A 25181-nucleotide genomic window follows, 5' to 3' on the forward strand; every position below is an offset into this window, starting at 1 on the left:
AAAATGTATATATAAGGGATCTCAAGTGCTAATAAATATTTCTACCTTCTTGTCTCAGGTAGAAAGCTAGGCAAATGCAAAGTTAATTTAAAATACACATAGTAAATTTTTGAAAAACACATACGGACATTGCCACAATCTCTTTGTTAATATCAATTTGCAAAAGAATAGGAATTTGGGGTAGTCATTACAAAAACATCCTAAATGTGATGCCTAGAAAATGTCTGCCTTTTTTTCTCTGGAGAATAAAATGAAAAGAGACAAAATGTGGTATGTGGTATATATACACAATGGAATACTACTCAGCCATAAAAAAGAACAAAATAATGCCATCTGCAGCAACATGAATGGAACTAAAGACTCTCATACTAAGCAACATAAGTCAGAAAGAGAAAGACAAATACCATACGATATCGCTTATATCTGGAATCTATTATATGACACAAATGAACCTTTCCACAGAAAAGAAAATCACAGACTTGGAGAGTAGACTTGTGGTTGCCAAGGGGGAGGGGGAGGGAGTGGGATGGATTGGGAACTTGGGGTTAATAGTTGTAGATTATTGCCTTTGGAATGGATAAGCAATGAGGTCCTGCTGTGTAGCACTGGGAACTATATCTAGTCACTTATGATGGAGCATGATAATGTGAGAAAAAAGAATCTATACATGTATGTGTAACTGGGTCACCATACTGTATAGTAGAAAATTGACAGAACACTGTAAACCAGCTATAATGAAAAAAATAAAAATCATTATTAAAAAACAAAAAAAATCAATCATTCAAGAAATTCATAGTCTCCTCCAGAAGACTCACAATTCATGAAAGCTCTAAGTTCTGCATTCAAATAAAAACTGGTTTTGTTTAAAAAAAAGAAAAAGAAAACATACAAGAAAGAGAAGCATAAGGTAAAAGAGGAGGAGAATAAGGGGGGAAAAGGAGAAGGAAACTCAGCAGGAGGAGTAGTTTGAAAACTCTTCCTGAGTTACACGAAAACTCTTTCAACAGGAGAAAGATGATCTGATTTGACTCCTAAACTTTTTTAGCTTTATAATTCAGTTCTTTCTGTCCAACTGTCCCTTCATATCAGCTTTCTATCCACACTGAAGTTCATCTAGGATCTCAAACTCTAAAAGCATGATTACAGTATAAAATATCCTTGGGATAATCGCCTTCCTCTTCATTACACAGGCAAAGACACTCAGGCAGAAATAGTGTATTTGATTTGCCCAAGAACACACAGAAAAATTATTCTAAATAACTTAGAAGAAGTAAATCAATTCCAAAACAAAATTACCCTGGACAGGAGGTTGTGTGATGGTCCTTTAGATAGTTTACTAATAATTTATAATTGAATATTTAGGAAAGATATATTATCTATCCTCAAGTGTTCCACCCCATGCATATGAAGACATTCGAATTGAAGGACTAAGAATGACTATTATTTATTTATTTATTTAGCTTTTAGGGCCTCACCCACAGCATATGGAAGTTCCTAGGCTAGGGCTTGCATTGGAGCTACAGCTGCTGGCCTACACCACAGCCACAGCAAAGTGAGATCCATGCCATGCCTATGACCTACACCACAGCTTGGCAACGCTGGATTCTTAACCCACTAAGTGAGGCCAGGGATCAAATCTGCACCCTCATGGATACTAGTCAGGTTCGTTTCCACTGTGCCACAACAGGAACCTACAAGAATGACTTTTTATTAAAAGTTGTCACTAGAGTATATCTTCCTGGTCCTTGAGGATTTGGAGCTGAACTAGTAGGTGAAAAGCAAACTTTCTTCTCTGAGTTTATTTCATGTATAAGAAACAAATATGGAAAATAACTTTAGAGGAAAGAAAGTCCCAATTTTAGCCTTTCATAAGTTGTGGATATTTGGAAGACAATTCAGAGAAAGAAATCAGGAAGAAACTAAGACTCTAGTGACAGGGTTTGGACTAAGCATGATAAATGACTTGCTATCAGTCTTGATTATCTGAAAGAAGATGTGACTGACGTCTTCAGCCATCCAGATAAGAACAACCTGCTTATTACTCTTCAGATGATTACTTGAAGTGGTAACTTCCAGAAAGGAAGAACATACAACATCATGCATTGTCAAGGAAATTTGCGGAGAGTCTTTTTCTGAAGTTTTACAAAGTTAGGCAAGACATCTGGGAAGAGGGTTGGTTGGATAAAATAAAGCAACTACCTATAAGAACTTATCATGTAAGAAGTGAGTGTCATCAAGCACCTATCTAGCCCTAACAAATCAAGCAAAATACCAAGAATTAGGGACAAATAAAACATATCCTATAGTCTTAAAAAAAAAAAAAAGAATGTATAAAGGGAGTTGCCTTAGTCCGTCTCCTAGCATTTTGTTTGCATCTACAAGGACTGGAAGATACCATCAAAAAATATCACTGTGTGGGGTCACAGTTCTTGCCAGAGTAACCTAATTGTCTTTGACTCAGTTTTAATCTGGGTGGATGTGGTGAGAATGGCTGATGTTGCTTAACAGCTCTTAGTGCTGGTGTTAAATATAGAAAAATTCACAAAAAGATTCTTATCTGCAGAGGAATGGAAAACATTCTTACACATGATGAAAGAGTCAGAGAGGGGAAGGTGGGAAACGTTCCCCTTCCTGCCACACATTTCATCTATGAACAAAGCTCTAACTGGCCTCAAAGGAAGCTCTGTGCCCAAAAGAAATATTTGAATGTGCAGTGGGGACTGAAAGTCAGATCCATTATGAATAACATTACCAAAATACATATGTATGTATTACCTGAAGGTACTAATGGAAAAATGACACACTTCAAAACTGAAAACAGGATAACTAAACATTGTTAAGAGGTTGCGAAGAGCATCAATTCTCAACACTATAACCCTAAATGCAAGAGAAAAGAGATTTGAAACAAAAAAATCACAAGAAAGCTTTTCTTTAAAAACAGCAGTTTAATAAGCAATTTTCTGTGACCTTCATTCTCATAATAGCTTACGCATCAGTTAGCTCTTGTTAGTACAGTTGAAGATGGAAAGACACGTTGGAGGTTCTTTCTTCTCATAAACCTACCACATGATAGAGCTCACCTCTAAAAAGAGATGAAGAAAACAAAGGCATAAGGTACATATACCAAAATATTTAAAGACGTCCCATGTCAGTGAATTTGACAAACAACCGTTGGCATTCCTTATATTTAGATTTAGTGTCTACGAGAGCCTTTAGAGTTGATAAGATTTTACACACAAGAACAATCACTGTACATACAGTTTTCGAGAAAAATCCTATTGTCCTTGAGCAATTATATCTCTTTAGTATTTTTAATAAATAAAATATTAGAAAATATTATCAGAGTAATCAGACACCAAATCCAATCATACATATTCACCACTTGCTTTATACTTTTTACATACAAAAAAACCTTGAAATTAATGGTCTGGATTAGATTTAACTTTTATCCAGAGAGAATCTATGAAAATTCAATTCAAAACAATAACTTTTAACAAAGGTCTACTACATAGTTGGCTCTAAGATAAGGGAAAGCAATGCTGAAATTACTAAAACCTCATCTCTGCCCCACATGAATTTATAGTCTGGTAAGACATCAGCATGCCCACATCCATAGCATACAAGACAGAAAATGATACAAAGCACTTCAAGCAGATAGAAGAGAGATGAATTTCCTTTTGAGATGGGTTAGGCATTGCCTTTGAAGGAGAAAAGGAAATTTAGAGAATGGGTATAATTCCAACAATTAGATGTGGTGGCCAGGGAATCATCAACATTTCACATGTGAATGAGCATATAAAAAGAGACATTAAGAAAAAACACAGAGAGTGAACTGATTGGTAAGACACTGGTGTTTCAGGAATGTGGGATGCTTAGTAAGGAATAAACTACCAATAGGGCTGGATGAGTAAGGACTCTTGTCTACTACACCAAATAATTTGGACTTGATTCAACAATTAAAAGGGAATCACTAATTTTCTGAGAAAAGGCATAAGTTAACTAAATGGGAGTTTTAGGAAAACTGACTTGACAGTAGATTATAAAACAAGTGAAAGGAAAAAGCTAAAGACCAATTAAATTAATGCCATAATCTTAGAAATTATGAAACAAAAAAGGCTTGAACTAGATCAGTGTCAGTGGGTGAAAAGAGGAAAGACTAGAAGACAGAATCATTGGAGAGGAGTAAGTAGTAGGATTTTGTGCCTCCTGGGTATAAGGAGCAATGAAAGAGGGAGACAACGGCTCTAAACCATCTTGGGGAACATGAAGGATGATGAGCTGTGATGGCAAGGAGACTGATGATTTTGCTCCACTGTTTGACCCTAATTTCATTGCCACCACTCCAGTTAAGACCCAGCAAACAGTGCTCAACCTCTGAGGTACAAAAATAAAAATCACACTAAGAAATCTAACTCTCTCTCTTTATCCTACTCTACAGAAGCCATTTTCAATGGCAGGGCAACAAAGTATCAATGTACTGTAGTTTTCAAAAAAAAAAAAGTAATTCTGAAAGAAAACTAAATGGACATCCTAAAATTGACTAATTAAGTGTCTGACCATCCCTTTAGATCATGTTCAATCAGAGAATCTGACTTGAGTATCAAAAGGCTATCATGAAATTCATGTTGCTTTCTCCTTCTATATCAAGCAACTCCCAGTGGTTACCATGAAGTTATACTCTACCAGTGAATAAGAACTTCAGTTATACTCTACCAGTGAATAAGAACTTCAGTAGTGACAGGTAGGTACTGGAGGCTGGCCTTTAATGATCTGTTCAAAAGTAACAGTTTAAAGTAGTTTAAATGTTAAAAATAATAGTAAAGCATCTGTCATCACCTCACCACTCATTTTGGCACTAAATTAAAGGGAGAATAGAGTCAAGCAGTACTAAGGATATCCATTTGAGTGGCGATGTCGGTAGGCAGCATGACAGAAATCTTCTACAGATAGCTGGATGTACTTAGCCAAAGACATTGACTTGAACCTCTGATAGAAGTTTGCCAAATATACTTCAGTATGAGTACAACAAGCTCTTTTTACAATGTATTTCAACACTGAAAATTAATGATTTTTTGCTATGACTCTATCCAGGTCAAAATGGGAAGACGAGCAGTGCTCTTGGAGCTTGAATGCCCCAATTAAGACCCCTCTGAGAGAAGTATATGCATTGCAGTTGTACATTTTCCTGTGGTGGGGAGTTAGAGATTATTGCTAGGGGCAGGATCAGTCTGATTCAGGGTCATCAGTTCAAGGGACATGACACAAAGAGAGAACAAATATATCAAATTTCCAGTGAGCTGAGGAGGCTGAGAGCTGACTGAGGAAACCAAGTGTGAGACAGTGAAGGATAGTACAGAGAAGAAGACAGAGGAACAAAAAATACAAAATAAGACATAACAGGAACGGGTTCTGAAACAAATTCTGTGAACAGGGCCTTCCATCCTGTCTCCACATCTCTCTTTTGACAGCTTGTTTTGCTTGTCTTGGTCAAGATGTGTTCTTCAAAACAAGACCTCAGCTGGTGTTACAGACTAGTCTCAATACAGAAGGCCAACACAGATAACTGTCAGTGGTTCAAGCCCTGCTCTAACAGACACCTGTAGTATTTATTCCCCCAAAACCTAAGAAAAAAGACACAACTTTTGCATTTGGCCCTCAGCTTTTCTACCCAGGGTTTCACTTTCACACTAATTTAACAACTGCCAAATATGTAAAGATTTTGAGCAATTCAGGTGAGCTTCACTAGAAAGGGGCAGGGTTTTATATCCTGACTGTGGTTCCTAAAGGATGTACAGTTTCAGTGCACCTGCTCAAGATGAAACTCAACCTAGCGCTAGGCCCATTTCCCCTTCACAAATCAAAATGGTACTTCTTAGAAACCTCTTGGACAAAGAAGACAGCTCAAAGACATCTGCTAGTTACCCTAGGGGAATCATTTCATAAGAACCCTTTCTAGTAACCACTAGCAATCATCCCTGGTGAGATTTTGTACCCTGGATGCTACTCTTGAGATAATGGGCAGCATCTTCACAAGCATAAACCACCACCTCTCCTCCCCTCTTAGCCCAGTGCAATGCAAAGAGCTGCCTCCTCCCAACCCGGAAGTGTTAATTTCTTGGACATCTATTGAGTACCTAATGTATACAATTTTAGGAAATAAAGGTCTAGACAGTAGAGGGATGAGCCTAAAATGAAAAGATACTTGTAACAGTTGTTCCAAAGATGGCCTCATGCATGTAGCTTATCCCACAGAATTTCCTCACAATGTGAATTTTGAGAGGTGAGGTATATATTCTTTCCCCCCAGTCTGGGTAAGCCTGTGGCTGCTGCAGAAATGATGTTATGGAACATCAAGGAGTAAATTATAAAATAAAATACAGTTTCTACACTGTTCTCTTGGGATGCTTGGAACCCAACCGCCACACTCTGAGGAAGGCAAGCAGCTACATGGAAAGGCCATTTGTAGGTATCCCAGGCACCTTCTCACCATAAGTCTCACCTGACAGCCAGCATCAAACAGGGCACATGTGAAAACCTGAGACTTCAGGTGATTCTACTCCCCCAGCCTCTGAGCCATTCCAGCTGATGCTAAGTACAGCAAAGATGAGAATTTCCCACTGAGCCTGCCTAAATTGCAGATGTGTGAGCAATAAATGTACTCTTTAGTTTAAGCCACTAAGTCTTGGAGTTACTTGTTACTTAACAACAGATAATCAGGACAGCACACATGGTATGACCTCAGAGAGCTTACAGTCAATTCAGTCATTATACCCTGGATGCTACTCTTGAGATAATGGGCAGCATCTTCACAGCATAAACCACCACCTCTCCTCCCCTCTTAGCCCAGTGCAATGCAAAGAGCTACCTCCTCCCAATCCGGACTTGCGTAAATAAGCATGTCCAAAAATCACTATAATATGTCAAGGTATAACATAAGTACTTTAAAAGATCCATAAACTAAAATGAATATGTATGCATATGTGTGTATATCCTGATTTATGCATAGATAATTTCAAAATACATTAAAAAATTAATAATAATTACCTCTGTGGAGTGTCCTTGGGTATAAGGGAAGGAAGGCTTCTTTCTATTTGCCCATCTCTTTGTATATTTTAGTCCTTACCTTATGCATACCTTCTGTAGATTCTGAAACAGTTTAAATTTCTAAAGTAATGATAAAACAAAGCAGAAAGGAGCTAAACAAGTGATGCTGGATCCCATGAGGACTGTACTAGGGGCTCCACGAGGACAGAATACAACAAAGCTACTAGGAATAGCTTCGTCTTCTCTCTCTGTTCCTCAGTTTTCATGTCTACATAAAAATAGTAGACCATGTGGTTTTGGTGAAAATTAAAGTGCTGTAGAAGTACCTGACACAAAACTAAGTACTCAATAAATATTAATAAAAACATCTAGGACATCCTGTGTAGCTGAGCACTGGCTCAGCATGTGGACACAGAGTTGCAAGTGGCAGAATCAGATCATTGCTTTAAGAAGAAAGACATTCCTTTCTCCTCCTTAGAATAAAGGATAAAAGGGAACCAGAAATCTTAGGTACAATTTTAAGAGTGGTAGCTTTGATAACAATATGAGAACTTCTGCAAATGCCACATTGACTTATATTTTCCAAAAAGTTAAAAGACCACCAAATTAAAACTTTCCATCCCACTTCCCCATTCTGCTTCCCCTTCATGGTTTTCATTGGGTGTGACGAGTTGTCTACATATTACAAATGACTGCCGTCCATAGGACGCCAAGGAGTTTAGCTGTTTACAATAATGTTGCCTCTAACATTTAGCTTCTCCTTATGTTTTGAGAGACTGGACATTATCTCAACAGTGTCAAAGGAACATCAAACTTTCCATTTGTTCTCATTTATAGTTTTCCCTTTCAAGTAACATAGGGTGGAATAAGTCAGCCAAAAGATGGAGTGTGGTATATTTTCTTCCTCCCCAAAGTGTTGCAGGTTCTCAAAAGTTTGTGAAAGCATGATCTAGTTCCAAAGTGTCAGAGTCCTCTAAAGGAAATGGAGAAGGTAAAGTGGTCCAGGAGATTACATGGCGTGAGCACATAACCAGAGTATTTCACAATTGACCGTGAGTTGCCTTAAATTTTGTAGATTTCAGGGTAATGGCATCATCACTCTGCTTGCAAAGTCAAATGAGTAATGAGCAGTTCCTCTCTGACTCAGGAACTTCTGTTGTTTCCTGTTTGGCTTAATTTACCCAAGTATCTTAGAAACAGATACTTGGGTATCTGTTATTTCAGCTCCCTTAAGGTGGCTGAACTTCAATGTTTTTTCTTATGAACTAGGTGTTTGACCTCATTCAAATTTCTGGCATTTCAGGAAAATTTTTGCATCTCTGTTTTCCTTTCTTTAACTTAACTTTCCTTTCTTTCCAGCTTCTCAACTGCAAGAAAACTTTCTACATTCACAATGTATTAAACCAAAAAAAAAAAAAAGCAAAATCTTTCCAAAGAAAAGAGAAACTATGCTAAATGTTGTCAAGAGCCAATTTGTTGCATTTTACTATCATTTAGCCACTTTAAATCCCTTTTGGTATAAACAGGGGTAAGGTTAAATAAACTGAGAGATTGACTAAATAACAGACTAAATGGCTGATTCCATCACTGTGTAGTGAATATGAACAAACGTTCATGTGAATTGTAATGAATATGGAGAGTGGACTGAACAAATTGCATACTCAAAATTCTCAATGATACATTGGATGGAATTGTATAAGGGCATGAAGCATCCCTAATTAGTTCTATGTGAAATTCTTGAAGGGGAAAAATTTACCTACAAAGGTTTTGTATCAGCACTTAGATGGGACTTCTGAAAGCTGGTTCAAGCCACCAGTGGAAAAAAAAAATGTACCCAGGATTTATGTGATGTAACAGTGAGTACCAGCTCTTTTCCAGACCATTTTCCCCTCCATTTCATGTCTCTGTCTATGGCAACATTCCGAAAGAGGAACTGAAAGGCCATGTTCAGATAACAATGAGCCAGTAACTCTCTTTGGTATTTTCTAAGTACCCTTTTTTTTTTTAAATCTTTTTAGGGCCACACCCACAACATATGGAGGTTCCCACACTAGGGGTGGAATCAGACTGTATCCGCTGGCCTACACCACAGCTCACAGCAACACCAGATCCTTAACCCACTGAGTGAGGCCAGGGATTGAACCTGCGTCCTCGTGGATGCTAGTCAGATTCATTTCCACTGAGCCATGACAGGAACTCCCAAAAAGTCCCTTTTTATTACAAGCTTATGTACTAGGGATGCTTCATCAAGAAGGCTACCCAGTATAAGATAAATAAGGTCTGAGGAACCTATGTATGAGACTATGGTTGATAACATTGTATCGAATAATTGAAATTTTCCAATACTGCAACACTAAAATGTTGTCACATACACAAAAAGTAAACTTGTGAGGTGATGGAAATGTTAATTAACTTAATGTGGGGGATCCTCATGATGTATCCATATTTCAAATCATCATGTTATACTCTTTAAATATTTCAGTTTGGTCAATTGCACTGCAATACAGCTGGAGGGAAAAAATGAGATTGACATTACTTCAAAACAAGAAATAGAACCCCACTAACCTACAGCCTGTAGCTAAATACACTTTCTATTCTTAGCTTCCCAGCCTCTCATTTACTTCATCATTGAAAGTGCCTCTTCATGATGTGATTAGAACCAATTTGACAACTGCTCTAACTTCATCTCCTCTAGGTAAGGACTTCCTATACTTTTTTTTAATCATCTGCCAAAGCTCACAGCCCCTTACCTAGCATAGAATGTAAAATTTTAAATTTGTTTTTGTGTTCCTTCTCATTTTATGTATTCTTATAATAAGTAAAAAAAAAAAATTATGAAAGTCTTTTTTTTTTTTTTGCTAATAAAACTTCTATGGGGGTTCCTGTTGTGGCTTTGCAGGTTAAGAACCTGATATTGTCTCTGTGAGATGAGGGTTTGATCCCTGGCCTCACTCAGTGGGTTAAGGATCTGGCATTGCTTCAAGCTGCATGTAAGTCTCAGAGGCAGCTCAGACATGGTGTTGCTGTGGCTGTGGCATAGGCCACAGCTGCAGCTCCGATTCAACCCCTGGCCCAGGAATTTCCATATGCTACAGGTGCAGCCTTAAAAAGAAAAAAAAAATTAGATCATGCCAAAGCGTCAGTATATTTGCAGGATTACACAGGAATCGCTGATGTTAGTAATGGTGATCTGTCTGATAATCCAAGTGACTCTGTCCCTGTCTTCAAGTGGAGTGGTTTCAACTACAATACTTCAGATCATTTTTTCTGGCCAAGAATTAACAGCGCTAAGCCCAGAACAACCAACACTCAGCAGATAGTACAAACAAACAAACAAAAAATAAACAAAACTAATGCTTAATGACACATCTGCCCTAGGATGGAGTATTCAGGTCTCCACACTAATTGCTGACTCTGGAGTCTGACAGTATTTCTCCTCCAATGAGATCATTTGCCCTCAAGAAAACCCTTTGCTTCCCTTGTGTTGTGGACTATGTGTTTATGCCTTCCCTCCCACAAAAATTCATACATTGAAACCCTAATATCCAAGGTGATGGAATTTGGAGAGGCCCTTGGGAGGTAATTAGGTTATTAAGAGTGGACCTCTAATGATAGGATTAATGCCCTTACAAGAAAAATGCAAGAGAGCTTTCCTCTCTCTGCTCTCTCTGCCACGTGAAGATACAGCAAGAAGGAAGCTGGCTCTCAGCACAATCTGACCATGCTAACACTGTGATCCTAGACTTACCAGCCTCCAGAAGTGTGAGAAGTAAATATTTGTTGTTTAAACCACTCAGTCTATGATATTTTTTTATAGCAGCCCAAGATTAAGACCCCTTGCAACCTATGATAACTGTGAAAACTGCCTGGCCCACCAGGCTGTTCTAGTCATGTTACTTCCAGTGTGTCCCATACCAGGAAGCACTGCTGGGACACCCAGTTTTCAGGGAAATTACATATGGAGCCCAAGCATGATTTGGTGTTAAATATTATATATTAATGTTGTAATGTGTTCCGCAAGCTGAGAATAATATTCAAAGAACCAAAGTTTCTTAAACTCTCTGAACCTCAGTAACCTCATCTACAAAATGAAGATAATATATTTGTTTTTGCAGGGATGTTCTGAAAAAGTGAAAAAACACCTAGGACAGTGCCTAGAATATAGTCATACACACACACACACAGACACACAAAGGCTTAGTAATAGTGGTAAGAGGAGAAGGAGGAGTAGAGCTGATAATAGTTGAGATAGTCATAGTAGTTGTTTAATAGTCAGAGAAGTAGTAGTATCACTATTAGTAATAGTACTAGTGGTAGCAAAAGTAATGGTAGTAGTAGTAAGAGTCAATAGTAGTAGTAGTAAAAGTAATAGTAGAAGTAGTGGTAATAATAATAATACTATATTATTATTACCACTATTATTACCTCCTACTTACTGGTAGGAGGAGCAGCAGCAGTAGAAGGAGTAGTATTAGTCATGTAGAGTCAGCAACTGTAGTAGGAGTGCAAATAATAGAAGTAGCGGTGGTGGTGGTGGTGGTAACATTAATGAAGACACTTGGAATGCCATCAGAAGAATGATGAGGAGTTCCCGTAGTGGCGCAGTGGTTAACAAATCTGACTAGGAACCATGAGGTCGTGGGTTCAATCCCTGCCCTTGCTCAGTGGGTGAACGATCTGGTGTTGCTGTGAGCTGTGGTGTAGGTCGCAGGCATGGCTCGGATCCTGCATTGCTGTGGCTCTAGCGTAGGCTGGTGGCTACAGCTCTGATTAGACTCCTAGCCTGGGAACCTCCATATGCCACGGGAGCGGCCCAAGAAATGGCAAAAAGACCAAAAAAAAAAAAGGAGAAGAATGATGAAAGTGGAGAAGTTAAGTTGAGACTCATGACCTTACAGGCTTATCGTGATAAAGAGCTATTATGCCAAGCATTAGGATAGTAAGAGTCGAGGAATTTGAGTTGGTAAAGCCTGCTTTAGAGCAGAAAAAAGATCTTCAGAAGGCATTCTGGAAAAAAAGGCAGCATCACTTCAACTTTGGCCACACAGATCCTGTCTAATTAAGCTGTTCTCAAGGAGGGGCCATTCTAAGAAGTCGCTCAACAGGCCTCAAGCCAACTTGTAGGAAAGTTAGATCTGCAGTCAGATACCAGACAACGCTATCCATCCAGCAAGGTACATTCGTGATTTTTGTTCATGACAAGAAATCGCTGTTCATCTATTTTCTTTGTAACGTGTATTAAGTAACACTGAGAAAGCACCAAAAAGTTGTAATAAACCAAAACACCACCAGTAAGAAACAATGATTTTCATTTCCGCATTGCTTGCCAGAGCCTGGCCCAGCTTGGTTTGGATTGATTCACTGCTCTATCATCCTGGTGCTTCTGGAATTCCAGTGTGAGCTTGCATCACATGCTTCAAGCCTGTGTCTCACATAAAGAGGGACCTGGAAGCATCAGACCCACACAGCTTTAGGCTTCTCTCCTTCAGGTTCTAGATTGCTTTTCTAGGACATTTCTCCTGATCGACCTCGGGGTAGGGTCTCTTTTTCCTTCTTCACTTGTATCTCTAGTACCTAACAGTGTGCCTGGCAATGGCTGGTATTCTCTCTATATTTGCTAAATGAAAGATTTAATGCTAAAGGTAGAAGCAGGGTTGGTGGAGGGTTTACATCAAAGTTTAACAGCAACAAGAATCACAAGAGGCAACAGAGGGGCTTATGTGATATGGTAATACCACAGGCTGATATAGCTCCACTTCTGAAGAGACAAAGTGACTCCAGAGGCATTGAAGCCTACCTAGAGACATTCCAACTTTAAGTTAGAATTTTAACAATTCTGGTTGTGACTTTTATACTTACAAAGCAGCAGCCAAAATCATAGCCATCCTACCAACAGGTTAAGTGAGGAGATGCCCCTGCAAATAGTATAATACCACTTATGTTTAAATATTTGGCACCTGGGGCACAGGATTTGGCAGCAAGCAAAACTGCCATCAGAGAGAGTAGAGATGGGAGATGAAAGTGGGAGTGGAGGAGTGTGAACTCACAGGCATCATCTCCCTGACTCCACAGAGCAGAGCAGTAAAACAATATATATGCCAAGAGACTTAATGCCCTGGGACTCTGGCATATTCTTCAGGGATCCAACAACCAGAATGTCACATCCTGGGCTGATGGGGAACCCCATGGAATCTTACTGAGACCGAAAGGAAAAAAAATGGTCCTCTCTGCATAACATAGTTCAACAAAGATTCAACAGAAAATACAGATTTTAAATATATTATTCAAGTTTATTAGACATAAACTATTATGTTCATGTTTTAACCAGAAAACTTTAATAGTGCCTTAAATAGAATTTAAAAAAAAAAAACTTTCTTTTCCGTTATGCCTACCTAAATGGTCACTCAATGCTGGCACATGGAATTCGGTTGTGGCAGGCAGGCGCAAGGAAGGACAGGAAGAGAACATATAAACTTGAGTGTGAGGATCAGGGATCCAGTGTGCTGACACCAAGCATGTAAGGGCCTGACTGGAAGGCTTTGATTAGAACCAAGAGGTCCAGCTGAGAACTGAAAATATAGGGGAATAAATTCTCCTGACCATAGAACAGAGCCTAGAGGCAAGAGATAAATACAGCCAACTTCAGGGGGAAAAAAGCATTTGAAGAAAATAATTAGACCTTAAAACACCTCTAAGACAGAGGAGGCCAATGGATGTGAGGGTATGAAAAGTTTGAAACTTCTGTATTTTTAGACTATAGAGAAATAAAAGCAACAGCTAATAGACAAATTACATCTACTTTTGCTGCTACTTCCTACATCCTCCCAAAATTTATAATATAGCATAAACTGGAAAGCATGTTTATGGACCTAAACAAAATATAGAGAAAATGCTAGAGACAGAATTCCAAGACTCATTTATTTGAAAACATCTTAACACTGTAGAGGTAACACTGAAAATCTATGTAATGGAGTTCCTGTTGTGGCTCAGCAGAAATGAACCCGACTAGTATCCATGAGGATGTGGGTTTGATCCCTGGCCTACCTCAGTGGGTAAGGATCCCTCGTTGCCATGAGGTGTGGTGTAGGTTGCAGATGTGGCTTAAATCCAGCATTGCTGTGGCTGTGGAGTAGGCTGGCTGTGGGTCTGATTCAACCCCTAGCCTGGGAACTTCCATATACCTCAGGTAAGGCCCTAAAAATCAAGAAAATATAAATAAAAATAAATCTACATGACATCTGCATTGGGCAGATAACTAGTTTGTTTTAAGAAAACACTGGTTTTCATCATATCTCAGGGGATGGATTCACTCCTCTTCCCCATGTTGAGAGAGAAGCATAGGCCTTCTGTCCTTGCAATTGTTCTATTGACTCCAATGCCTTGAAGGATCTGGCCAAAATCATTAATTGATTAATTAATATTTTTGTTTTCTCTACTCTCCATTCCAACTCTGTGATGATATCAGATTTGAGATCATATTCATGTGCCTTTCACCATTTTCAATGATCTGCCCTTTTTCTTTGTCTCTTTATTGCGCCATGAATAATTGTTAACATTTTTCATGACATTACTAGTCCTTTTTGTTGTTATTAATTTTAAGTAGATGAGACAATTATGCATAAATAATTATGTATCCTCTCATGTTACACTTAAAACCCTATCTTTATAACCATCTTTTTTCTCACTAAGAACTACTCACAACATGATTTTAATTGTGCTGTGATGGTCCATCCTATAGCTATACCATAGTTTCTAGTTATCACTAATTCAATTTTATTAAATATTATTTCTAATATCTCACTATTTGAATTAATTCTGTTATAAAAATGTGAACATAAATCTTTGTCACACAAAAATTTTCTTAGGACAAATCCTTATGCAAAAAAATATTGGTTTGAAAAATATGGCTATTTTTAAGTTTCTCAATGAATATCACTAAAGAAAACTTGAACATGAAATCATCCATCTATTCTGCAGAACTCCTGACAGCTTTGATTATTATCAGTTAAAAATCTTTGCTAAAATGTGCTCTGTGCAAACTGCTACTTATTTTTTGTTTTCACTTGAATTTTTGAAAATTTGCCTTTCTTATATTACAAAAGAGGAAAAAGTTACTTTCCTTTTTCTTTTTTTAAAAATTTTTTTATCATAGTTGATTTACTATGTTCTATGAATTTCTGCTGTACAGCAAAGTAACCCAGTTATATATATATATACATACATGGGAAAGAATATTTTTTCATATTTTGTTAAGTATTTCTATTTACTTTTTTGTGATTTTTCATATATATATATATAAAGTCACAATTTCTTAAATATGTTAGTTGTTATCTTCTCATTTTGTTTAAACATGCAGAAACTCTTTAATTTTATTGATCAATCTTTTCCTCTATGATTTCTTTAATTGCTTTTATGTTGAGAAAATCATTTTCCATTTAAAGATCAGATAAGTATTCATCTATATTTCTTCCAACTAATTTGGGTTTAACTATTTAGACTTAACTTTTTCATCTATTTGGAATAAAATGGATAATTATTTTTATAGGAAATGTGCTAAACTGAATTTTTTTAAACTGAATAGTCAATTTCCCAAAACAGCATTTTAAATTACTCATCCCCTGTCTCACTGATTTATGGTGCTTCATTTGTCCTATTAAGCATTTTTTTTTTTTTTTTTTTGCTTTTTTAGGGCTGTACCCACAGCATATGGAAGTTCTCAGGCTAGGAGTCTAATCAGAGCTACAGCTGCCAGCCTATACCACAGCACAGCAATGCCAGATTGGAGCCACGTCTACAACCTACAGTGCAGCCTAGGGTGATGTCAAGTCCTTAACCCACTGAGCAAGGCCAAAGATCAAACTCTAATCCTCATGGATACTAGACAGGTTCCTTCCCACTAAGCCACAACTGGAACTCCAATAGTTTTGATGTTTATCTCGTACTGGTGCTTGGTCTCAGATTTCAACTCTACCCTTTACTAGCCATGACTAGCTATGGTCTTTCTGTGACTCAGTTTCCTTATCTATAAAATGGGCACATGAATATTACTTCTATCATTAGACTGTCATGAATATTAAATTTATTAATAAAATAAAGAACTTAGAACAGTGGCACATAGAAAGTATCACAGAAGTGTTGGTTATTATTATTGCTGTTCTATGTTAGCAGGGAAAGTCCATCTTGCAACTTTCTTCTTTCAAAATTGCCCTACCTATTTTATCTGGTTTTTTTTAGATAACCTTTATTTTCAAATGAAAATAGGCTTATTTAATTTTTCTGATAATAAAAATTGCATAAGAACATTTATGAATATTTTTCAGAAAATGAAAAAATATAATTTTAAATCACCTATTGTCCTATCACCCAGAAATACATGTTCTTAACACCTAACTAGGAAATTTCCAAAACTGACTCTTCGTTAGTTGTACAAATCTCTTATTTTGATAGAAGGTACTCGGAGAGACCCCAGAACAAGATGGGTGTCTAAAGCTAAATGGGATATTAACATAATTGGCAAGTGCCAGTTTTTCCCAAGCAGCTAAATTTCTCAGAGCTATACCATGTTGAATTTGCCAGCTTCGATTTTGCCTTTCTCTGCTTCTTCTAACCTAGTTTAAAGACCAACTGAAATTGTGAACACAGAAAAAAATGTTCTCAGAAAACAGAATCCCAACTTTTGGGGACTGCAGTTTTTTTAGGTAATAATGAGTCACTGTAGAGTTACATCATTCAGAACAGTAACTGTGGTGCCAAGTTTTCTATGGCCCTGGAGGTAGTTGCACTATCGAAGAGAACGTTTCCAGGAAGAAGTGTCTCTACTCACCCACCTGTGCCACCACCTAGTTATCTCAGGATTAGTATCAATGAGTATGAAATATAGAGGAGGCAGAAAACCGAATGCCTCTATCATTTGCAAGGGATTGACTGTCACAAGGAAGGAGTCAAATAACAAAATGTCACTCAGCCCCATACAAAAGTGGAAAAATCTCTTATCCATTTAGAAAGCATACTTCTCTACCTTGTCTACCTATGACTCTTTATAATAATATTTCAATATAAATTAATTTTAAGCGACTTTTACACTACTCAGGTCCACAGCAAAATGGAACAGAAAGTACAGAGAGTTCTCATAAAAACTTTGTCCTCATACACACACAGCCTTCCTCACCATCAACATTCCACACCAGGAGATTTGTTACCACTAAGGAACCCACATTAATCCACCATTATTACTCAAAGTTCAGAGTTCTCATTAAGGTTTACTTTGGGTATTACATTCTATGGGTTTTGACAAGTACATGATGACAGGTATCCACCATTGTAGAGTCATCCAGACAAATTTCACTGCCCTAAAATACTTTGTTCTCCATTGGTTCATTTTTTCATTCCCCAGCCCCTGGCAACCACTGATCATTCTTGCTGTCCCCATAGTTTTACCTTTTCCATGATATCATACACTAAATTTGGAATCATACATTTTGCAGCCTTTTCAGATAGCCTTCTTTTACTTAGTAATATGTATTTAGAATTCTTCTATATCTTTTTCTGGCTTGATTGCTAGCTCATTTTTTTACTACTGGATAAAATTCCATTTTCTGGACATACCACAGTTTATTCACCTGCTGAAGAATGTCTTGGTTGATTTCAGGTTTTGGCAATTGTGAATAAGTCTGCTTAAATATCCACTTGCAAGCTATAATGTGGATATAATTGTTCAATTCATTCAGATAAATACCAAGAGATGCAATTACTGGGTCATATGGTAAGAGTAGGTTCAGCTTTGTAAGAAACTGTCAAACTGTCTTTCAGGGTAACTGTATCATTTCACATTTCCATTAGCAATGCATAAGTGTTCCTGTTGCTCCACATCCTGGCCAGCATTTAGTGTTGTCAGTGTTTTATATTTTTACCATTCTAATAGGTGTATAGTGGTATCTCACCATTGTTTCAATTTGCAATTTCCTAATGACATGATGTTGGGCATCTTTACAAATGTTTATTTGTCATCTGCATACCTTCTTTAATGAGGTATCTGTTTCAGCTGTTTTACACATTTATTAATCACATTGTTCATTCTCATTGCTGAGTTTTAAGTATTCTTGTATATTTTGGATAACAGTCTTTTTATCAGATATGTCTTTTACAAGTATTTTCTCCCAGTATGTGTCTTGCCTATTCATTCTCTTGACAATGTCTTTCACAGAAAAGTTGTATTTTTTTTTTTTTTTGCTTTTTAGGGCTGCACCCGTGACATATGGAAGTTCCCAGGCTAGGGGAATTGGAGCTGCAGCTTCCAGCCTATGCCATAGCCACAGCAATCCCAGATCCAAGCCTCATCTGCAACCTACACTGAAGCTCACTGCAATGCCAGATCCTCAACCCACTGAGCGGGGCCAGGGATCAAACCTGCATCCTCAAGAATAATAGGTTTGTTACCGCTGAGCCACATCAAGAATCCCTCAAATTTTACATCAATTAATTTTTGCCCCCATGAGTATCAGGCTATTGGGTGCAAGTTTCCTTCTTACCCCAGATATGACCTGCAGGGCCCCATATTGGGATAAAGAAGTCGGAGAAGGAATGACTAGAGTCACTATCTCCTTCAAGGCTCACTAAGGCAAAAGGCTATGGTGCTCTCCAGTGGCACCCAAACTGTGCCCTTACCTTCCCCAGTGGAGTCTAAAAGGAAGACTGAAATGGAAAAAGAGAAGCAGGAAATCACCAAACCTGTGAGGCAGCCTTTATAGGGGGGAAGGGAGTGATGCTGCCTGTTTTTCATCTACTCCCATAAGGATACATCTCTCACCACTGAACAAGTGCAGGGGCTTCCAAGAGAGCCATTCTGATGGGTCACCATGCTGTACAGTAGAAAAAGTATTGTATTGGAGAAATAACAATAAAAAAATTTAAAATAAATAAAGAACAAAACAAAACAAAAAAGCTGGGGAACAGTGCCTATAGTAAGGGATGCAGCCATTTCATTTCTGGCTTTGATATTTACATAGGCAGTGGCCTTGCCAGTCACCCCTGTACCTATTTGAACTGTAGGTGAAAAAGAGATGTGTTGAAGAGAGGTGGTACAGCCATGGGGGACTCACAAGCACATGTCCATGGGCCAAGTGAACTCAGGGGGAGATAGCCAGGTTTGCATTATTTTGCCATGCTCCAAGCATAAGGGCTGGCTGCTGAATGAGCAGACCCAAGTAACAGGAGGCTTAGTATGTTTACAAGGATAATATTTTAGAGTTCTAAGTAGTTGAATCTCCTATATCAGTGACTGTGCAATGGGGAGACTCCGGAGAACCCCCTGAAAATTCTGGTATGGATGCCTACCATCCAGAGGTCTTCAGCCGGCCAGTGCACATTAACCAGAGAAAGAGTAATGGAGGAAGAACTACAACTACAGTATTAAATGTGAAAGATGTGCCCCCTTTTCTTCTCCTTCCTCCATGCCCCCAGTCTCCCAAATCTGTAGTGGCCTAGAAGTGGGAACAAGAAATGGTATCCCAAAGACACATCACACCCTTAGTCTTCTGATTTCAAAAGCTTACCTCTAACCTATAATATTGGAGGAACAGTTTTAAATTGGATGGAGATTAGGTTTTTATAACAAAGAACTGATTGTATTTTTGTTTTTTGCCATCTAGAAAAAACAAGAATATCATGATATCTGCTCAAAGAGAAATTTCACAAAGCTCAAATAATTGGAGAAGAAAAAATAAATCATTACTTTCATGTACAAGCCCCAGGCAAGTTCAGACTAGTCAATAAACTCATTACTCAAAGTAAATAAAATACTGTAATGTTGCCAATAAGAACAGAAATCCTCCACTAAAGTGATCACAGGTGGAGAGTCAAGGAGTAGGACAGGAAAATACTTGGCATTGTACTTCTGAATAAAAATTAGGAGACTGATTCAAAGAGCAAACTACACAAGATTATTATGAATGCACTCAGTGCAGCAGATTTACCATATATCAAAGGAGTAGAAACACGGGTTTCGGAATTAGAAAGCCCTAGATTCAAATTCCAACTATGCTATTTGCTGTCTCAGTGACCTCTCAGAATCCTCATGGAACATGACCATGAGAACACCACAAGGTTAGTATAAGGGTGAAAGATGAAATATGACAAGCATAATACCTAGCAGATGATAGATGTTCGAAAAATAATGTCTTCTATAAGCAGTACTTTTATTTTCTCTATTTATCATTACTATCTATTATAATTCTTTACCCAGAGAATTAACGACATGGATAAAAACATACTGAAGTTGAAATTTGGATTTATGGAGGGAAAAAAAATACAGTAAAAATTTTGTAGTTCATGATAAACAAATTTCCTCAAAATAGCTAGTATTTGGTGATAACTTAGGTAGCCTAATTAGGTACTTTCCAGGTGAGAAAAAATAAAATAAAGTGTTGGGATTTGGCTCACCATCTCTGCCTTATCACAGTGTACCAGGATGAGAAGGGCATTTAGACAGGAACATAAGGCTCAAAGAGGCTAAATGATTTGCCTACGGAAGTCTTCTCCCACCTCAACCCCACTTGTCCATATCCCTCAGCTATTAACTTGTTGGCTAGTTCATTCAAGCACCAATACATTTCATCTTTGTCTTTTAGGAAAGGCATCTAGGAGTTCCCTTGTGGCTCAGCAGTAACTAAACTGACTAGCATCCATGAAGACTCAGGTTCAATCCCTGGCCTTGCTCAGTGGGTTAAGGATCTGGTGTTGCCATGAGCTGTGGTGTAGGCTATAGATGCAGCTTGGATCTAGCATTGCTGTGGCTGTGGTGTAGGCTGGTGGCTACAGCTCGGATTAGACCCCTAACCTGGGAACTTCGATATGCCACAGGTGTGGCCCTAAAAAGAGAATAAATAAATAAATAAATAAGGCAGCTAACTGAGGTATCAGTTCCATTTCCTCTATTCTGCATGCTTCATCTTGGGAGAGTGCCTGGCAGCAGCCACATGCCAGCCAGCCAGCTGGTTCAGAACAGTCTGACATAGAACTGAATTACCAGAAAAAGGATTTCATTTAATGATAGTCTATTTGATTTGTGGTCCCTGTTCCTTTCCTCCCTTTGACCATTCTTTTCTTCATTCATTACTCCTTCTATATAGGGTGGGTGGAAAATATGAACAAATCACTGAATTTGATGCATTTCACTTGGTTCCATATTAGACGTTCTTATAATAGTTTACCTGAGGAAAATCAATTAAACTATTGACTTAAATACTATTTGGGGATCAATTATATTTCCAGTGAACTGCGCCATCTGGGCTGCTCATAACCACTTTTTGGAAACATTTGAAATGATGAGAAAGTGTGTCTCCCAAGCTTGTGTTTATTCATCTTCCAGTCTAGGATCTATCTTCAGATGCTGCCCCTGGACCCCCAGGATCCAACATCTAGCCTCTGTGTTGCTCTGCCTGCTGCAAACCATCTTCCTGGCCTCAGAGTACTTATCACCGACATTTCCTTCTCTCCCCAACACAAGAGATAATGTTTATTATTTGCTTTATTACACTCCTGTCACTCTGCTAAGTGCCTTGTGTGCATTATTTCTTTAAATCCCATAAGGTAGACGATATGGTTCTCCTCTTTTAAAAAGGAAGAACCCGAATTTCAAGAAGAAAACACTTGTGCAAAGCCACAGAGGATTCAAATTTAGGTCTGGGTGGCACTGGCACTGCTTCTTCATCCAAGCTGCCCTGAGTTCCACTCAGAGCCACGTGGCTAGTGGTTCTGAACCAACAGCCCTTTAAGGAGATCAACAAGCTAGAGAGACCCTACACCTTTTTCTCAAAAGTGACATCTTCCAACACCAGCATCTTTTACAAAGTAGGATTCCAGGTTATCTGTCCCACCTAGCACTGCTTCCTGAAACAGAATCTCAGGAAGTGATACCCTGGAACTAGACCTTGAACACTTTCCATCCTTAAACATTTGAGATCCATTGACCTGTATCTTTCTCCTTTGACACCAAAGCCTTCCTGGAGGCCATGTCCTGACCCCTGGTGGTTTAACACAAAAATGTGACTGTTGTCATGGGGATTTGAGAGAATACTCCGTGATCTGCTCACAGCTCACCTTTGGGCTGCAACTTATTCGATTATGTTCCAGCTGCCTCTGCCTGAGCTCAGATTACCTCACCCAGGCCTATATCACAGAAAGCACATAAAAGCAACAAGTTTGCCAAATTTTTTTGTGTGTGACAGCTACAAAAAAATAACTTTTTGTTCAATAATTCTTTACTGATTGTCTATTCTTCACAGATGATACAGAGCTTAGAACAGGGTCCTTGTCCTCAGAAAGGATAGTGTGGAGATAGATAAGAAAATAAGCAATTCTTCTCTCCCTTTCTCTAACACAAACACACACACACACACACACACACAGGTGCACGCGCACACACACGGTAAATTTCCATTAGCTGCCTTACCCTGTCTTCATTATTAGAATATAAGGTTTGAGCTCAACTGCGCAGCCAATTTAAACTTGGCTTCTCACCAATGCCCTCTTTTCTTTTCTTATAATAAGAACCTTCAACTTTGTAGGTGAGCCTCTTCTATTTTTCCCTTCTTGCAATAATGTCACATTCCTGTATTTATTGGATCTTTCTATTACCAAAAATTGTCTGGATGTCACAAACTCAACATTTGCCTTGATAGAAGATATCCCCATCATCAAATCTACTGACTATATGATATCAGAAAAAGTAGAGGAGATATGATAACAAGAAGAACAATAAAAAGAGACCCACTAGCAACAAGTAGAAGTTCAGAATATTTAGGGAAGAATCTGAAAAGAGCAAACCAATTTACTCATTAAACACTTGAATTCTCAGCAACAATCCTGTGAATATTTTATTTATTTTATAATACTTCATTCAAACTCATTTACTTCCTCCCCTCTCCCACATCAAAGAAAAGAACAGAATAAGAATCAACTGCATATTTCAAAGTCAAACTTACCATAGAAGTTTAATTGGCAAATCTCTGTCAGCAATCCCTCCTGGTCTCCACACCAGAGCATGTGGGGTATCAGGGTATCGTCTAGTCTGCTCTAAGTGAATTTACAGCCCCCTGCAATGCAACAGGACACTGACATTCCAAAAAGGAAATTTGATCTCACCCTAACTCAGCTGCGCTCTTCATCTTTCCTGAAGGGGGTTCCCATCTATTTGTTTCAGGACAAAGACAAACTGTCTGCTGTCAAATACCTCACAAAGAGAGAGAGAAACCACAAAAATTCATTAATGCCTATGTGATTCTCAAGCTCTGTACAAATAGAAAATCAAGGTGCTTCATCCTGTAATGAATCAAGTAGCAGAAGAAACCATTTCTTATCTAGCGTTACTCCCAATTAAATGTTTCATATGTGGCTTTTATGGGGACTCTAAGCTTTCAGAGTTTCAAATGCTACTTACTATAATATAACTAGAAATTTTATCCCCTTGCTTTTGTTTTTAGATTAATAAGTGCAATTTATTTGGAAGGAACTTCCACAATTTTTTCTAAAAAAAATTTACGACTTTTAGTTAACTTCGTGCTATTCAGCTAAAGCCAAGCTTAGCTGAGCTTTTCTCTTAAACAAAACAGACATCATTTATGTGATTTATATTTTCAATAGGTAACCATATTAGTTTTCATCCACATAATGTTCATTTCCAATCCCTAGAAATGATTTCTAGAGAGAGCAAATTTGCCACACATACAGCAACTAGCATATAAATATGTATCATGGAAATTTTTCCACACAGAGAGAAAACGTCATGATTTGGTTTGGAAAACAAATCTTTTCAAAGTTGTGAAAAATAGGACATGTTCCTGCCTTGAAGGCAAGATCTGTCACTGATAGTCATTCTAGTTATTCTGCACCTGTAACCAGTTTTCCCTGAATTACCTTGAGATATTCATTGTGTGTGATCAGGTGAAAATATATTGTAACCTCAAAAAGAAAAACAAACAAACAGCAGCAACAACAAAAAACTTCTTTTTCTTGAATGTGTCCGTAAAGGGCAATCTTTCTTAATGGAAAACAGCTTTTGTTTTCCAAATCACATTTGAACTGTTAAATGATTGAGTTTCAAAAACTCAGGGCAATAAACACATTGGAAAACATTGCCACCTACGATTATCTATTGTGAGAGAGAATCTATTTTTTTCCATCATCAAATATTAAAAAATAGAAAAAGTAATCATACTTTTTGCCCACCTTCATATAAAAGAAACCCATCTTATCTTATGAGTCCCTTCTAACAACATTATAGTGTTTTCTGCCAGTAACTAGTCAAGGTTTTGTATTGTGTCTCTAAAACTATATATATACACCTTAGAAACCAGCTGCTACGGTCCATGTTCCCAATTGCCCATATGACACCCTCTAGCTCCTCTTCAGGATGTAGTATACTGTGTCCTCAGGGATCAACCTGCCTGCCCCCAAAGATTCTTCCATAGCTGACCAATAGCCTGCAATCCCTCTTACAGTGGCTGTAAGCATTATTAGGATCAATCCAAGTTTCATTTCTCCAGAGTCTTCTGCAAGGTCTTAAAGAAATCTTTCCGGTATTTGCTCTGTCCCTACCTCTCCTGCAGGGCTGGAGGTGTCTGGAAGAAGGCATTGAGAGCGGTGTGGCTGCCTTCTGGGAGCTTCTGGGCCAGCATGGAGCTAGAGGAGGGCACAGTGTGGGCAGCTGGAGGAAGAGGAGGAGGAGTAATTGTGTGCCACTGCAAACATGATATGGTGCCAACAAAAACACCATTCTTTTCCCCAAGAAATTCAAAGTGCTTTGCAAACATTAACTCATGAGCCCAAGTAGTCATGGAGCAATTATTTTATTATGCCCTTAAGATAACCACTGTAAGGAAAGTCCTGAGGAAAAAGAGTCTATTCATTGTTTCATTAGACCTCAGGTATTTATTGAGTACTTACTCTGTACTGGATACTGGGGGTGGACAAACAAGAAAGACAGCCAAGATCTATGCTCCTCCAGGCTCTTATGCTAGTCCATGCCCTCTTTTTGCCCAATCAGGGCACTAAGCACATGGCTATACTACTTAATGTACTTATTTACATTTTATTTTGCCCAAATTGTTTAATGGAATGTTCTCCATCCTTCAGAATGTCTA

General features: G+C 38.2%; 1 protein-coding gene across 1 annotated transcript in view; it reads right to left on the reverse strand.

Moving 5' to 3' along the window:
• Positions 1–24786, reverse strand: part of CYTIP (cytohesin 1 interacting protein) — a 68161-nt gene extending 43375 nt beyond the window's left edge. The window contains exons 1-2 of the mRNA XM_021074749.1: positions 24637–24786; positions 23025–23135 (exon numbers count right to left, since the gene is read on the reverse strand). Coding sequence (XP_020930408.1) covers positions 23025–23027 — 3 coding nt within the window. The 5' untranslated portion in view covers positions 23028–23135; positions 24637–24786. The remainder of the gene's footprint in view (positions 1–23024; positions 23136–24636) is intronic.

The sequence above is a fragment of the Sus scrofa genome, chromosome 15 (genome assembly GCF_000003025.6).
Source record: "Sus scrofa isolate TJ Tabasco breed Duroc chromosome 15, Sscrofa11.1, whole genome shotgun sequence".
Taxonomy (NCBI): Eukaryota; Metazoa; Chordata; class Mammalia; order Artiodactyla; family Suidae; genus Sus; species Sus scrofa.